The sequence below is a fragment of the Typopeltis vanoorti genome, chromosome 3, assembly GCF_054136105.1.
Source record: "Typopeltis vanoorti isolate ZY-2024b chromosome 3, IOZ_Tvanoo_1.0, whole genome shotgun sequence".
NCBI lineage: Eukaryota > Metazoa > Arthropoda > Arachnida > Uropygi > Thelyphonidae > Typopeltis > Typopeltis vanoorti.
In genome coordinates this window covers 12,308,909-12,326,353 of record NC_143551.1, presented here as the reverse complement: position 1 = coordinate 12,326,353, position 17,445 = coordinate 12,308,909, and the positions used below count along the sequence as shown (strand labels likewise).

The 17,445-nt window shown below is 38.3% G+C and overlaps 1 protein-coding gene across 1 annotated transcript in view; it reads left to right on the top strand.

The window, feature by feature from the left end:
* Window positions 1-17,445, top strand: part of LOC150107919 (uncharacterized) — a 98,925-nt gene that overhangs the window by 40,365 nt on the left and 41,115 nt on the right. Inside the window, exon 4 of the mRNA XM_090415436.1 lies at window positions 14,895-15,048. Coding sequence (XP_090271562.1) covers window positions 14,895-15,048 — 154 coding nt within the window. The remainder of the gene's footprint in view (window positions 1-14,894; window positions 15,049-17,445) is intronic.

Sequence of the window (17,445 nt, the reverse complement as noted above, 5' to 3'; positions counted from 1 at the left end):
GCTATACAGAAAGAATATCAAATCAAGAAGTTTTAAGACGAGTTGGAATGGAAAGAACACTGCTAAAGAATATTATGCAAAGAAAGACCAGATTTGCAGGACATCTTCTGAGCAGTTTTTCGGGACACCTGACAAGAACTATATTACAAGGGAAAGTTGAGGGGAAGAGAAGACGTGGAAGACCAACTAGAGAGTGGTTTAATGATGTCATGGAATGGACTGGTTTAAGAATGATGGAATCGACAGACAGAGAGAAATGGAGAAGAGCTGCTCATCTGCTGCAACCCTCTTGCTAGAGGATGCTACCGGACAACGACGATGTTTATTGAAAGCCTACTTTCACTGGATGCTACATTCAACAGCAATCAGAAGATCCATCCATCTTCTGATTGCTCGTCCATCACAGAAGACTGGAATTATAAAAACTATTGCAGTAAGAATTCTTAAACATCAAATGATATATGAAACTCACTGGCTTCTCAGAAAGGACCACACAACAGCTTTTTTTTTTCTTTTCAATTCCTATAATCCTAGCTCAAATAACAAGGAAACAGTATGTTGAGTTCCAATTATGTTTCTGGCAACCCATTTCCAGAATTCTTAAGAAATGCAATTTAGTGGTTACTTTTCTTCCTATCAACAAACTATCAACATGGTTTCCATCTTCAAAAGATAAATGATCTCTGGCTCTCGCTTGTATCTACCAAGTTCCTTGTGACGGTCATCATTCTTACTTTGAACAAACTTGGACACTCTGTAGTAAAGAGAATACAAGAACACCTCAACCTTACATTAGCAACAGAAATCTGAAAAATCTGGCTTCACACAGCATGGAATAGATACTGACCACAACTTCCTATGATCTGAAACACACTTGCTTCATTGATGTCAGTATAAATTTGAAAGCTTGTTTAAAGAAAGTGCTGAGAGCCTTACTTCACCATCCGAACTTAAATTGGAATGACTGCCTCTCTATATATATAAGATGTGGGAAAGTCATTTTAATCACACATCAATACTTTATTTTTATTTTTTAAATAACTAATGAATTATTGATATTGCAATATATCCTCAGTTATAACATTGCATTGTTTTATGTATAACATCACACTGCTCTTAATTTTTCAAATCAGTCCATTATTTCCATTCTACTTTGTAATTAACTATTGTCGCCACTGATGATGGCCTGTAATATTCCTGCTGAAATATATATCCTTAAATAAATAATTAGTATTACGTATCCCTTGTATTTTTTCATGCTGATTGAAGAAAGTATAATATAGTATTGTCCTAAACATATTTTCACAGCTCAACATAAATTAGCTTAATGTAATTAAATATGTGAACATTTTACACAGTGAAAAGGCTTTTACATACTTTAAAAAAAACAATTATCTTACAAAGACCTGAACACATGACCAAGTGCTACCTACTTTCTTGTTGTCATGAATTTTATTTATTCGTCTTTCCTATTAAATTATTATTTATGGATAATTTATATAAATTCACTCTTTTGTTATAAAGCATGACAAAAAAAAAAATTGTGTTGTGTACATTTTAAACGTATGTTAAAGGAAAGGACATTTCTGTATAATTATGTGTAATGTATAGTGAGAATTAAAGAATGTATCATGTTTTGCCATAACATTTTTGTCACAACACAGTTGAATGCAATTCACATTGCATTCAACTGATATTCAACCTAATATCATAATTGGGAATATTCAGCTTACTTCCTTACTTTGTGCTGATGATTTTATACTTGTAAATAAATCCAGGATGTTTTCAGGACTATTTAGCTAAATTGAGTAACACCAGTAACCTGCAAGATGAAAACTGAAATATAGGAACCTCGAAATTCATGTATGATTTTTATTGAAGATGGCACCATAAATCTGAAAATTTATAATCAATGGCAGTGGGAGGAGTCACTTATATGAATTTACATGTAATTTGAAATATATTGGGTAAAACAGTAGATGATGAGTATTCATGATAGTGCAAACCAGTGTTCCTTATGAATCAGAATTAGGTTAACAGTTAGCCAAATACTATAGACATTGGATATGAGAGCACAGAGAAAGATTATAGGAGTTAATAGATGGTATCATTGGCATAATCGTAATAAAGATATTTGGAAGGAAGAGTCTGCTTTTCAGTATTCAAGAATGTGCCAGAAGAGCTAATCTCAGCTGGTGTGGTCACTTAAAATAATAGAAGAAAAGTTAGCAAAACAGATATTTGATAAGAAGAAAAAAGACCCAGAGAAATACCAAATTTTTTTGTGTGTGAATATCAGAGATAGTGTTGCAGTAAAAGTTTCCTTGCTATCATGGAAATGATAGGCAGGAGAAAAGGTCAATTGATGATAAAGCGGGTGATAATTTATACAGTGTAAAAAAAACAGAATGCAATTAATGGTAAGTTGGTGAGTGGGCAAACAAGCATGTGTAACTGGCAGTAAAATAGCAAGATTAAATGATAGTGAAAAAAGAATGCAAGATTTGAAAGCCTAGTTGGTGTAGATGTGGAGTGAAATGAAAAGAATTGTAGATACGTATTGAAGAGTGAAGAAGAAAACAAATGATGTTGGTACGAAAAAGATAACAAAAAACCTGCAAATGGCATTGTATGGTGATTTGATTATTAGAGGTGTTGTAAAGAAGATGCATGAGGTTTGTTTTCCTGCAGATAAAGTGAATGGTGATTGAGGTATAGAATATGAGGAGTAAGATCAAAGGGGTGCTTAAGGGTCAAAGCTGTATAACTGAGAGGAGACCTCCACATAGCCTTTAAAGGAATGCGGAGAACCGACCAGGGCTTCTGACTTAATGTCCAATCCTCACCTTCTCGTGGTGCACCCTGTTGGGTATCTACTTTGATACTGAACAAATGAGGATGGGCTGGCAATTTGGGATTTAGCAGACCAAATTGTATTCTTATTGGTTAAACCAAAATAAAAAATGATGGTACAACATGACAAAATTTCATGCCGGCTGGGGCGTCGCCCGGTTAAACAAGGCCCCCGTTGTTTTCGCCAGGGTACCAGGGCGAACAGCGAAAAGTCAGCTACTGGAACAAATCTGAAAACAAACCCCAACTCAACATCACCAGAGTTAAAGATCGGTACTATCAACGTAAGAAGCCTGAATGGCAAAGAAATGGAGCTAGCTGAGGAATTAGATAAGTACCAGATCGACATAATAGGGGTGACTGAAACAAAAAAGACCAAAACTGGTGAGATCTTTCTGAGCAATAAATACAAAATGTTATATTCAAGCAATGACAATCAAGGAAAAGAAGGAGTAGCCATAGTATTCAACACAAAATACGAGGCTAATCTTCTTGAATGGCAGTCAGTCTCAAGTAGAGTAATGTGGGCAAATATGAGAATGGGGAACTGGACAATGAGACTTATTTGTGCCTATGGTCCCACAGAAGGTTCTACTAAGGTAGAAGTGGAGGAATTTTTTGAGGCTTTAGAAAAAGCAACTGACACAATGAAAAAGGAAAAGTTGGTCCTTGTTGGGGATCTAAATAGCAGAGTAGGAAATGATTGTGAGACATACAAAAATATTTTGGGAAAATTTGGAGAAAAGAGCAAAGCTAATAATAATGGCAAATATCTGTTGGATTTCTGCTCAGGACATGGACTGGTTATTACTAACACCATGTTCCAACATAAAAATGTGCACAAATTCACATGGAGAGAAGAGGCTAGGAATAAGAAAAGTCTCATTGACTATGTTATTGTTGATAGTGATGTTTTCTCCCTGGTGCAGGACACCAGAGTGTACAGAGGATTTGAAATGGGAAGTGATCACTATTTAGTCTTGAGCAGGATAAAATTGAATTTCATATCGAAAAGAATAACATGTAAGAAAGTTTTAAAGCGAATAAAAGTTGCGCAGCTCTCAGATGTGAACTGTAGACTAAAATACAGAAAGATTATTGAAAAGAAAATGAAAGAGTTTGAGAACAGGAATCAAACCTTGGAGATTCAGTGGCAAACTCTGAAGAAAACATTGATTGATTCTGCCAGAGAGGCATGTGGTGAGGTTGTGTGCAAGGATAAAAAAATCAGAACTCCCTGGTGGACACAGGAAGTTAAAGAGGCAGTGAAGGAAAAGAAGAAAGCATATCAAAAGTTCCTGGCAAATAAGTCAGCTTTTACTCTTACAAAATACAGAGACAAATGTAAGAAAGCTAAACAGTGTGTAAAACTAGCTAAACAAAAGTCATGGGAGGACTTTGGCAAGAATATAGAAAATAAATATCATGAAGGTGGCAAAATATTCTGGAGGTTGTTGAAGAAGCTTAGGAATGAGGGAAAGAGTGCTGTAAAAGGAATTAGAGATGATAAAGGTGACATGAAAACAGGAGAAAAAGATATCCTTGAAGTATGGAGTAATTACTTTGAAAAACTGCTAAATGAAACAAGCAGTGATGACAGCACAGTGATAAAAAACACAGACCAGGCATGCAGTCAGGAATATACATATCCATACTTGAAGTAGAAAAAGCCATCAAAGGCTTGAAATGTGGAAAGGCAGCTGGAGTAGATGATATTCGACCAGAAATGCTGAAGTATGGTGGTATAAGAGTCTTACAATGGCTGCACTTCGTAGTTCAGAAAGCCTGGGCAGAGGGACGAATTCCCGATGATTGGAATAGAGCTCTCATAGTACCCATATATAAAAAGGGAAATAAAACTGAATGTGAGAATTACAGAGGTATTTCCCTACTGAGTGTTCCTGGCAAGATCTATGCAAGTATACTTGAGAAACGGTTGAGAAGAATTGTGGAAGAAAAGCTTGGTGAAGAACAAGCTGGATTCAGGCCAAATAGAGGCTGTCAGGATCAGATCTTCACTTTACGACAAATAGTCGAGAAAGCATGGGAATATAACAAAGATCTGTATTTAAGTTTTGTCGATTTGGAAAAGGCATATGACAAGGTGCCAAGAGAGAAGCTATTCAATATGCTGAAGTTATATGGTGTCAATGGGGCATTATATCAAGCAATACTTAGTCTTTATTTGAGTTGTAAGTCAGCAGTTAGAATTGAATAGCTTCTCTCTTGGCACCTTGTCATATGCCTTTTCCAAATCGAAAGTACAGGAAGTACAGGAAGATGGTTTAATGTTAAATCTGGTGTGAGACAAGGATGTACTTTATCTCCTCTGTTATTCATTATCTATATGGATCACATTATGAAGGAATGTGGTATTAAACCTGATATCAAAATTGGAGATGTTAATGTCAGCTCTTTGCTTTATGCGGATGATGTTATACTTCTAAATAAATCCGCTACAAGTCTGCAAGATTCTCTGACTAAACTGAATAGCTGTTGTAATAGATATGGTATGAAGGTCAGCAATAAAAAGACAAAGACAATGAAAATAGGCAGAATCATTGAAAATGTCAACTGTGTTGTGAATGGAGAACCTGTGGAACAAGTAAAACATTTTAGCTACTTTGGCATAATTTTTACTGAAGATGGTAAATTAAATATAGAAATAGACAACAGAATCAGCAAAGCTGGTATGGTGGGAAGTCAATTGAATAAATTCATATGGAATAAGAAAGAAATTAGTCGGAACACTAAATTAGCTGTATACAAGACAGTGTTCAACCAGTTTTAACTTATTTATCTGAGAGTTGGGTCAGAAGTAAAACACTTGACCAAAGACTAGAGACCGCAGATATGAGAGTCCTGAGAAAGATTAGAGGCGTGAACAGATGGCATCAATGGCAATATCATATTAAAAATGAGGATATTAGGAAAGAACTTGACATTGCCAGCATCCAGGAATGCGTTAGCAGAGCTAATCTCAGGTTGTATGGTCACTTAAATAGAATGGGAGAGGAAAGATTGGTAAAACAAGTGTTCTCTGCCAGGTTGGCAGAAAAACAACCCAGAGGAAGACCAAGATATAGGTGGATTGATACGGTACAAAGTGCCTTCGACGATAGAAATATAAGATCTGATAATGTTGGAGTCTTGACAAGTAACAGACTGATTTGGAGGAAAATTGTAGATAGGAAGTTAGTAGTGATGTAATTTTTTCATGTAGTACTGTCATATCCTAGTACACCCCTTGAGGGTACATGGCAGGAATTTGATGGTGATGTGATCAAAGGAGTTGGTAGTGGTAGTAGGGACAGATGACTTGACCTGAAACGAGGAGAATTAAGATGAAATATCAGGAGGTTGTTGAAAAAATAAAAGATAATAGTGATAGGAAAGGTAGTCAGTCTGTTGCCCATGTATGACAGTGATGAGATGAGGCAGAAAGCAAGAATTATGAATGTTAGCAGAAATGTGTGAAGATAAAGGAGTGCAGTTTGTTAATGTGTGGAATGAGTTTAAAGAAAGAATTAAGCTATAGAAGAGTGATGGACTGCATTTGAATGGTTTTGCTGTTAGTCATTTTGAGAAATTGCTGTTGGAAGGGAGAGTAATAAGTGCAGAGAATGAATCTGAGCAAGTGAGAAGCATTGTGATAGAGCGAGAGAGTAAGGAAGGAGAGATTAAATTGGTGCCTCTGAATGAAAAAGTAGGTAGATGACGGTAGAGAATGAGAGAACAGGTGTGCAGGGAAATGGGGAGACTCAGGGGGAACTCAACATGAGAAAGGTTAATGCTCCAAGAGTGAATGGACGTAGACAAAAAGGAAGGGAATGTAAGGATGTTGGATCTGGGATGTAGAGAAAACAGTTGGATTTGAAGATGAGTAAGGAGAAAAAGAAATGGTTTGACAAAAGTATGGAGTGGGGGGGGGGGTGGGGGGGGGGGGGGGTGGGGGGGGGGGGGGGTGGGGGGGGGGGGGGGTGGGGGGGGGGGGGGGTGGGGGGGGGGGGGGGTGGGGGGGGGGGGGGGTGGGGGGGGGGGGGGGTGGGGGGGGGGGGGGGTGGGGGGGGGGGGGGGTGGGGGGGGGGGGGGGTGGGGGGGGGGGGGGGTGGGGGGGGGGGGGGGTGGGGGGGGGGGGGGGTGGGGGGGGGGGGGGGTGGGGGGGGGGGGGGGTGGGGGGGGGGGGGGGTGGGGGGGGGGGGGGGTGGGGGGGGGGGGGGGTGGGGGGGGGGGGGGGTGGGGGGGGGGGGGGGTGGGGGGGGGGGGGGGTGGGGGGGGGGGGGGGTGGGGGGGGGGGGGGGTGGGGGGGGGGGGGGGTGGGGGGGGGGGGGGGTGGGGGGGGGGGGGGGTGGGGGGGGGGGGGGGTGGGGGGGGGGGGGGGTGGGGGGGGGGGGGGGTGGGGGGGGGGGGGGGTGGGGGGGAAGGTCATCTCCACCTATCTATTAAAAAGGGTATTAAAAAGTAATTTATTAAAAAAGGGTGGCACACCATTTGGCAACTGCGATAGGTGGAGATGACCTGCTAATGCTTCTGCCTGGTATCTTCACTTGGGCCTGGCTCTCACTGAAGAGACCTCAATAAAGGTCGAAACTAGTCTGGGTTGTGGTCCTTCCCTTAATGCATAACATTAGACATATCCGCAAGGAGATGTGTTTTGCATTATGGGAGATACTGAGATAGGAGTGTTGGTAGCTTTGCAACGAGTTATCCTGGTGTTGTACCACCTTACCCCAGTCCTGAAGATACTTTCAGGCGCAAACTTTGTTTGCTCACACTTGGATAAAGGATTAAACTAAATTTATTATACTCTAACCAAGTGAAAAATAAACTTTCAACAAAAAGAATATGAAGAAAATTTAACCACTGATAGTCAGCCAAAAGAGATTTTACAGAAACAGTTTGAAAATATTTTTCGTACAATCGAAGTTTTTAAGCAGGAATGCTAGAGGCTGACCCTGATGAAGAGAGAAGCAGTAAAATTTGTAGAAGAGGCAATAGGGCCATACCGTCGGTTGTATGGAAAAAAAGAAACAAAATGCCTGCCAAACTACGTTAGCTCAATTCTTTGTTAAGAAGTAGAATAATAAATTGATATTCTGAATGTTTTATTGTCTTTCAGCTTCATGGTTTTCCTTTAACTAGGCTCTGAGACATACCTTAATTCTTTTATAAAAAAATTAAGGTTCAAAAAGGAAATTTGAGGACACGAATTATGCTTTTTCCCATAGGTTATTATATTCGATTAATGCGCCTGTTTTAAAGAACGCATTAGGTGCACTAATCGAGGGATTGCTGTATATATAATTCACATAATATTTATTGCTGTCAATGTGATAATTGATATACTTTTCCTAGAAATAGAGTGAAATTTAGCATGGAATTAGAGATAGTGCATATTGTGTTTCTGCCTCAATAGGAGTGATGTTTAGATTTGAACTTTGTGCTGAGCACCAAAGCTGCTGCCTTGGATGAGCATTCAAAGTAATATAGCATCCACGACCAAAAATGGTAATGTACATATACAAGTCGCAAAACTGCATTATTTTTATTTAGGCAAAATATTAATTTACATACAGTCGATTCCGTTTAATTGGGGCAGCCGCTTTTTTTGGGCCAAATTTCAAAGAACGGAAACCAAACCAATATATTAATACATAATTTAACGCTTAATTGGGACAGTAGCTGAAAAGGAATTTAGCCATTTTTGATATATTTTATGGATTTTTCGAAATATGGCAACATTACGCACACTAATATTTGGCAACACTAGCGTGATGTGAATCAGTTATCTTTCGTTGTTGTGCGTCTGCTTAAGAATCTACCCTTACTATATACTGTACCTAGCGATATCGATTTATTGTGTCAATTTTATTTAAAATTTTTAAATCTTTGCCAAGATGCCAAGAAATGATTTTACACTTTCAAGTAAAATTGCTTTGCTGGATAAAATTAAAAGCCAGCCATTAAATACAAGCCATCGTAGACTTCCTGATATAACTGGTGTACCAAAATCTACCATAGCATGTCTCCTACAACAAGAAAATTAACTGCATGAGGAGTGGATATTACAGAAAGAAATTCCAGGAGCATCCAAAAGAAAGCATGATGGAAAGGATCCAGAAGTTGAAGAAGCATTAGATCAATGGTTTTCTATAGTTAGCAGGCGAGGCGTGAATATCAGCAGCCCAGTGTTGAAGGCGAAGTCAGAGGAGATCGCTAAAAACCTGGACCACAACGATTTTAAAGCGACTGCTGGTTGGTTCTCTTGATGGAAAGCGAGACAATATCAAATTAAAAAAAAAAACACACGGCGAAAAGGGCAGTGCCGACAATATGAGCACTGAACAATGGCAAAATATTAAAATTCTTACTTTTTTAGAGAATTTCTGTTCAGATAATATTTACAACGCTGATGAAACCGGCCTCTATTATCGTGCTACGCCAGATGGCTCACTGTGTTATAAGCACATTGCACTCAGGGTATAAAAGGGCAATGGACTGCATTATTGTGTTATGCTGTGCAAATATGTTGGGTACGGACAAACAAAAACTACTAATCGTAGGAAAAAATGCTAAGCCTTGATGCTTTAAAGGGTTAAGAATAGAGAGTTTACCAGTAGAGTACTATGCCAATAGTAATGCGTGGATGACTTCTGAAATTTTTCAGAATTGGCTTACGAGTTGGAACATAGAATTACAACGTAAGCAGAGGAAAATTTTGTTGCTTCTTGATAATTGTGCTGCACACCCTCATTTAGATAATCTAAAAAATATAAGTCTGGAATTTCTTCCTCCTAATACAACATCCTTAGTGCAAACAATGGGCATAATAAAAAATTTAAAGACGTATCGAGGAAAGTTGGTTAATTACATACTGGAATCCATCGATGAAAACCTATTAAGTTCATCAACAGCCAAAGAGATCAGTGAGAAATTTCCATTTTGCAAGCGATACAGTTCGTCTCTGACAGTTGGCGAGCTATAAAAAGCAGCACAATACAAAACTGCTTTGCTGTTTGCGGTTTAAAACCTTTGGAGGTTCTTGAAATTTTGAGTAGTGATGAAAATGAAGACATACTGCAAGTTCCTGTCATGAATAATGAAGAATTTTCAACAATAGATGACAATTTATCATATTACAATGAAAATGAAAACTTTGAAGATACAATTGTTGAAGTCATTAAATCCAGACGTCAAAAATTTGACGAAGAATGCGATGATGAGGATGATGACCCACCTGTGCTTGTAACTAATCGTGATGCCAAAAAATTTAGTTGGGTTACAGCATTATTTTATGCAGGAAGGTAATAAAGGAAGCTCTACATCTGCACTGAATATTTGTGCTGATTTTGTAGAACTGCAAAATTTCAAAAGCAAATGAGACTACACTTGATGCACTTTTGCAGAATTAAAATTTGAAATTGTAAAAGTTATCATGTATGCATTATTTTTTCTGCACAATTTATAGTACAAATATTTTTTGTATTTTGGTTTAATAAACCATTAAAATAGATACCTAATTATTATTTTTTTTACCTACTTATTCATTTACCTGCGTATCACATATTTTAATTTAGAATTTATTATTAGTTTGTTTAATTGGGGCAGCCGCTTAATTGGGCCAAAATGGATTACTCCCAACGGGTCCCATTTAAGCAGAATCGACTGTATGTATATATATTATTTACCAATGGCAGAGCCTGTGTAGCTCAGCAGTGATCATGGAGTGCAAATGCCACTCAGAAGTGGCATTTGCACTCCATGGCGCTTGACTCTGTTCAAATCTAGTTGCCGACTAGAGCAGCATTTTCTAAGCCTTTTTTCGACCGGTTCTTGAGTTAGTCGATCTCTGGCATGGGCAAGCGGGTTTTTTCTTCCTGAAACTTGCGTTTTTCATCCCATAACTCAAAACCGACCATCGAACCCATGCTATTTTCAGACACTAAAACAATAGTGTTAGGGTCCACGAGATGGCAGCACTTGTTAGCTGTCTCTTCACTACTTGCCGATTAAATTAGTGATAGCCTTGGGCCGACTACCTCTGATTGGCTACCAGTGGAAATTGAACTGGCTACTCAATCTCCAAAAGTTAGATAGGGCTAAAATGGTAAGTCCCCTATGCAGGAATAAAAGGTGTTAGTTTATTTATTTTTTTATATATACAAATGGATTTGGCACAAGCCCCCTTGGTCTTTTCACTCGTGGTTAGTGATAATAGGGTTGTGCACCAGGGCATTAACCTCCCTACAAGCGAGGTGGATGAAATAGTGAGACCAAATTGCACTACTTATCTATGTTTATTCAATGAGTGTTACAGGTTCATATCCAGATTTAGCTGGGCGTCTATAGATGTTATGACCAGTTGGGGGTTAAAGGAATAGGAACAGGATAAATAAAGATTTTATAAAAGTTTGTTAAGAAAATAAAATAATAAATCAGCTAATGCTCCTTTTATTCCCTTATAGGGAGTAGGCAAGGCCTTTTAACCTTGTTTAGCTTTTGGAGACTGATTGGGCAATTCAATCTCCCAGTAGCCAATATTGTAGCTGGCCCAGGACTATCACTAATTATAAGTGGTAGCTAATGAAGATATGGGTAAACAAGTGCTGCTATCTTTTGGTACCTAATCCTAATAGGATATATTATTGTCTGAAATAATGTGGGTAATACGACCAATTTTCTTGAATTTACAGATGAAAAACCTGAGTTTCCAGGAGGAAAAAACTAGACTTAAGTTCCTGACTTGAACTTAAGTCTATCTTCGGGTAGCCTAGTGTAGAGGATGCAAGTGTCACTTCCACTGATCTACACAGGCCTATCATTTTCTTTTATCAAAGGACAGTGTAGAATTGTTATATACACACACACACACACACACTAGGGGGATCTACTCCCCCATGGAAAGGTGGTGCCGTTGTCTATAGCTCCCCTCCCCTGAATTCCGGACTGGTAGGCCGGTTCTTGAATTCTGATGACTAATTTTGAAGACTCGAAAGGGGCTCCCCTGGCACCTACCACTCACAAACCTCCAAGTTCCGGACTGATAGGCCGGTCCTCCTTGAATTCTTATGACGCAAATTTTGAAGACTCGAAAGGGGGTTCTGCCTACGGCACCCAATCTCCCAAGTTCCAGACTGGTAGGCCTGTTCTTAAATTTTGAAGACTCGAAAGGGGGGGGGGGGTTCCATGTGGCTGTGTGTAAGATTTGTAGAACTGTATTTTACCGCCATCTATGAACGGTTTCTGGAAGGAGACTTTGACAGTATTTTGTGCACTAGTTGATTTCTGTTCTGAATTTTTGTAAATGCTTTTCTGAACTTTTTATTTAAAAAAAAAACTGATAATATTATGGGGCCTAAAAAGAGTGGAGTGTCAAGAACTGTGCTCACCATAGAAACCAAGCAAGAGATAATAGCATAAGAGAGTGGGCAGAAGATGTCTGATGTTGCTAGGCAGTATGGCTTGAACAGGTCTACATTAGGCACAATCTTAGCTAAGAAAGATAATCAAGAAGACTCGAGCAGCTAAAGGAGTAACGAAAGTCACATCTGAGAAACAAAGATGTGCAATCCATGAAAAAATGGAGAGATTGCTTTTAGTTTGGATAAAAAAAAGGGAAATGAAAAGAGATGTAATTGTATGACTATCATTCAAGAGAAGGCTAGAGAAATTTTTGAAGAACTGAAGAAACAAACTCCACATTCGTCACCTGAGGAGATAGAATTCAAGGTTTGCAAAGTTTAGAAGGAAATCTGGCATTAAACATGTGGCAATGCACACGGTGAGTCTGCTAGTGCAGATGAAGAAGCTCAGAAGTCCTGTCTCAAATTTCAAGAATTCATTATATAAAAAAAAAAAAGGATATTGTCCACAACAAATTTTCAATTGTGATGAAACTGGTTTATTTTGGAAGCACATGCCGAACCGTACCTACATCACGAAAGATGAGAAAAATATTCCAGGGCATACCCATGAAAGATCGATTGACGTTACTTTTGGGAGCTAATGCTAGTGGTAATATGAAGCTTAAACGCTTCTTGTCTATCACTCTGAAGAACCCTAGAGCAAAAAAAAAAAAAAAAAAAATCAGCTAACGCCTTTTTATTCCCGTATATACGGGAGTAGGCGAGGCCATTTTAGCCCTATCTAACTTTGGAGACTGAGTGGGCAGTTCAATCTCCACTGGTACCAATCAGAGACAGATGGCCCAAAGCTATCACTAATTAAGCGGTACGCAGTGAAGAGAGACGGCTCAAATGTGCCGCCATCTCGTGGCCCCTAACCCTAACACAATATATTTAATGTCTGAAATAATGTGGGTTCTACGGTCGATTTTCTTGAGTTTACAGGACGAAAAACCCGAGTTTCCGGGAGGAAAAACCTGCTTGCCCGTGCCAGAGATCGACTAACTCGGGAACCGGTCAAAAAAAGGCTTAGAAAAATTTCCTCTAGTCGCCGACTAGACTTTAATTCCATAATTAAAGAAAGACTGCCAGTGATGTGAAGATCGAATGAAAGGGCATGGGTCACGCAGGTTCTTTTCAAAGAGTGGCTGTTTAAAGTTTGTGCCCCAAACATCAAGGATTACCTTCAGACCAATGAATTGCCATTGAAAGCACTGTTGCTATTGGGCAATGCACCAGGACACCCAAAAGACCTTGAAGATAATTTGCTGGAAGACTTTCCATGGCTGACAGTTCAGTTTCTGCCTCCAAATACCACTTTGTTGATTCAGCCAATCGATTAGGAGGTTATTCCGGGTGTCAAGAAATTGTACACTCTCGTGCTGTTTCATCGGTGTTTTGAAGCATGCCAGTTCTCCTCAACGATGACATTAAAAACGTTTTGGAAAGAAAATTTTGATATTCTTGAAGCTATCTTGCTCATTCAAAAGGCGTGGTCAGAAGTCACTCAACAACAGTTGAATTCTGCTTGGCAAAAGCTGTGTCCATCCTACATTCAGGGAGATGGAGATGATGTCTGTGAAATTTATGGATGAAATTGTGACAACTGCTAGAGATCTGGAATTGGAGATGAATGAAGATGACATTGAAGAGCTCATAATGGAACATGAAAATTATCTGACGACAGAAGAAATCCAAGAACTCTTGAATGAAGAACACCAAGAAACTCAGCGAGATGTGTTTTCTTCTGAAAAAGAGGACGAAAGAGGACCAATGCCGACATCTGCTATTAAAGATCTTTTGAAGAAGTGGGAGGATGTCAGAACAACGGTCTTAGAATGGCACCCAAACCAGGTTGAGGTCGATAGGCTTGGGGATCTCTACAACAACAATGCTATTAATCACTTCCAAAAAAATCCTGAAGAAGAGAGAAAAGCAATTAACATTGGGCAGATTCTTTAACGCCCCACAAACAGGGAAAAAACATGACTGATGAAAATGCAAGTCTGTGTATGTATGTATTATTGTTATTATAAATAAATGTAGTAAGAAATTATATAATTTTTTATTTATTTTTTGAGTCTCCAGAACGAATTAATCAATTTCCCATAAAAATCAATGGTAAATCGATGATCGGTTAACGAACAATTCGGGTAGCAAACATCGTCTTTGAATGGATTATGTTCGTTAACCGATCATCCTCTGTATATAAATAAAATAAAAAAAAAACTTTTTAAATATGTGGTGGTTATACAATTCTAGTTTCTGGCAAAAAAATTCTTTTTTTTTAAATCATTTCATTTTTCAGTTAATACACTGGAAATTCTGCTTAGAAAGATCAGTTTGTAAGCTTTTTAGACAAGGTACATAAAAGTTTCATTAGCTTATGAAGTTCAGGAATATTTTAATAGCATATTTTTATAGAAAAATCGATTGTCATTTCGACTATCAAACAATGCAACTAATAATATGTGCCTAGTTATGTGAGCAACCTAATTCTGTTGTCTATTATAGGCTGGTTCTCAAAATGTACTTTATTTTGATTTTAGATAATTAAATTTTGTTATTAATTTGATTTTAATGTTAATGTACGTTGTTGCATAAAATATCACTTATGTTGTTATAATTGTATTGTAGACCAACTGTTTCTGGAATACATGGGAATTCTTCAGAAGGATGCTACTCATTAGCACTGTCTGGTGGCTATGAAGATGATATTGATTTGGGTCATTCCTTCACTTATACTGGATCTGGTGGACGAGATTTAAAGGGAACAAAGTCAAACCCTAAGGTATGTTGTTTACAGTGATTTGTAAGTATATTTACATTTTTGAGAGCTTGAAAAATTGAGAATTTAATTATATAAGCTACTTAACATTGCATCTTTTTTTGTTTCATAATCTATCTAGGAAAGAACTGGCTTCAAATCCTTTCTGTTACAGTGGAAATTTTTTAAGCTTTTTCCAGGCAATATATCTTCTAGTATTACACTTACATGCAGGGCTGATGTGCAAGATGATATAGTACTACTATTCCTTGGTGTTACAGTCCATTTAGGACCTGAGCCTGTTTCAGGATACCCTTCCATTCTTCACGATTCTGTGCCTTGTTCCTCCAGTTCTTTACTCTCATTTTCTTTAATACTTTTTCCATTGTCCAGGTCATTCCACGAAGTCCATGTAATGACCAGTCCATCCAGTTAATTTTCCTTTTGACTTTCTTAACAAGTTGCGTTTTTACAGGGCAGGGTTGTTAGCCCTGCACAGCCTTACAAGAAGGAACCCGGCTATACCTACGGGAACTGGGTACCCATTTTAGTCGCCTTTTATGACATGCATGGGCTACATTGGGACTATTCTTTAGCCCTGGTTACCACATGGGGAAGATGATATAGTCCAACACAACATTCCATGCCTAATGTACGTTGTTGCATAAAATATCACTTATGTTGTTATAATTGTAATGTAGACCAATTCTCATAGAAGGGATGCAAGTTCTGTTCGCTACAAACTTGATATTAACTTGGTCTACCTACTCACTGATGAGACCTTAAAAAAGGTCGAAACCGATCTGGGTAGTGACCTTCTCTCATAATGTTGAACAATAATACAGCTCCTAGGAGTTAAGTTCGCAATTGAAGCCTTTGGCTCTTCACATATCTAATAATTCCATGCCTAGTTATTTTGCTAACAGCTGTTTCTAAACTCATGTGTTATTTGTGTTCTGATATGACCATTATCTCTGTCTTCCTGTGAGTTTTTTCCCTGTCATTTTTTCATCAAATGTTTCGTTTGTTAATCTTTCATATCACTAATTATAATGAAGAGCCAAAGGCTTCAATATATCCCTTAATAATATCCCTTAACTTAAATAAGTTCATGTCGCCGAATTGAAGCCTTTGGCTATTCATTATAATTAGTATTTTAATAGGACACCTCTTGGCAATTCTCATAGAAGGGATGTAAGTTCTGTTCGCTACAAACTTGGTATTAACTTGGTCTACCTACTCACTGATGAGACCTTAAAAAAGGTCGAAACCGATCTGGGTAGTGACCTTCTCTCATAATGTTGAACAATAATACAGCTCCTAGGAGTTACGTTCGCATTGTGGGTAAATATCAAGAATAGTGATCGGAGCTTGCTCCACCATTTCTATGAGTTGCCTCAGCTTGCACTACCTTCAAGGAAGTGCAAGCTGAGATCAGTTGCTGCACTATCCAGGTATTTGCTTATGCTTGGAATTTCCAAACTTTGTATAGTTTCTATATTCAGCATGAAACTCTTTGAGTTTCTTATTCGGCTAAGAAACAATATGGGATATAATATCCCTTAACTTAAATACTTTCATATCACATTCTCTTTAAGTGACTATCCCATCTTAGATTATCTTTGCTTTTACTGTTTACAGATGTGTTTGTTTTTAATATGATGCCAGCCTGGCTGGCTGAGTGGTTAGCGTATCTGCTCTCCAGCCAAGAGGCTGCGGGTTCAAATCCTGCCGTGGGCATGGATGTTTGTGATTGTCTGTGGAAGTGGTGGTGGTGGTCGGCGGTAGATGGCGTTGGTGTAGTTGAGGTCAGTTGGTGGATTGAGTGTTGGAGACATAGTTGTCGATGAGTCTTTAGACTCCCTGGAGGTGTGAATTAATAATAATAATGTAGTTCTGCCATATGTGGAATTGGTTCACATTTTGTAATGTTTCAGATAACTTATAACTATAGTCTCAGTCCATGATCAACTGCTTTAATTTCAGATTCACAAGTTGATATTGTTTTGACAACTGTGTTATATATTGCTAATGTGTTATTTTGACGGATTTTTCTCTCTCTTGTTCCATGAAAATTTATTCGGTTGGATTTAAATCATATCAGTCTTACTATATTCTTTCTACAGATAATTATCAGATTAGCATTGTGCCTATCAGGATTTTGTTAAAAAATTTTGATAGTTTGTTGCACTGGGGGAATTTTATGATGTTATAGTGATATAATAAAATTAGTTTAATCCTTTATCCAAGTGTGAGCAAACAAAGTTTTTGTCTGAAAGTATCTTCAGGACTGGGGTAAGGTGGTACAACACCAGGGAAACTCATTGCAAATGCAAAACATTACTCTGGATTTAGAGAAAGATGTTGAAAGTTTATTTTTCACTTGGTTAGAGTATAATAAAATTAGTTTAATCCTTTATC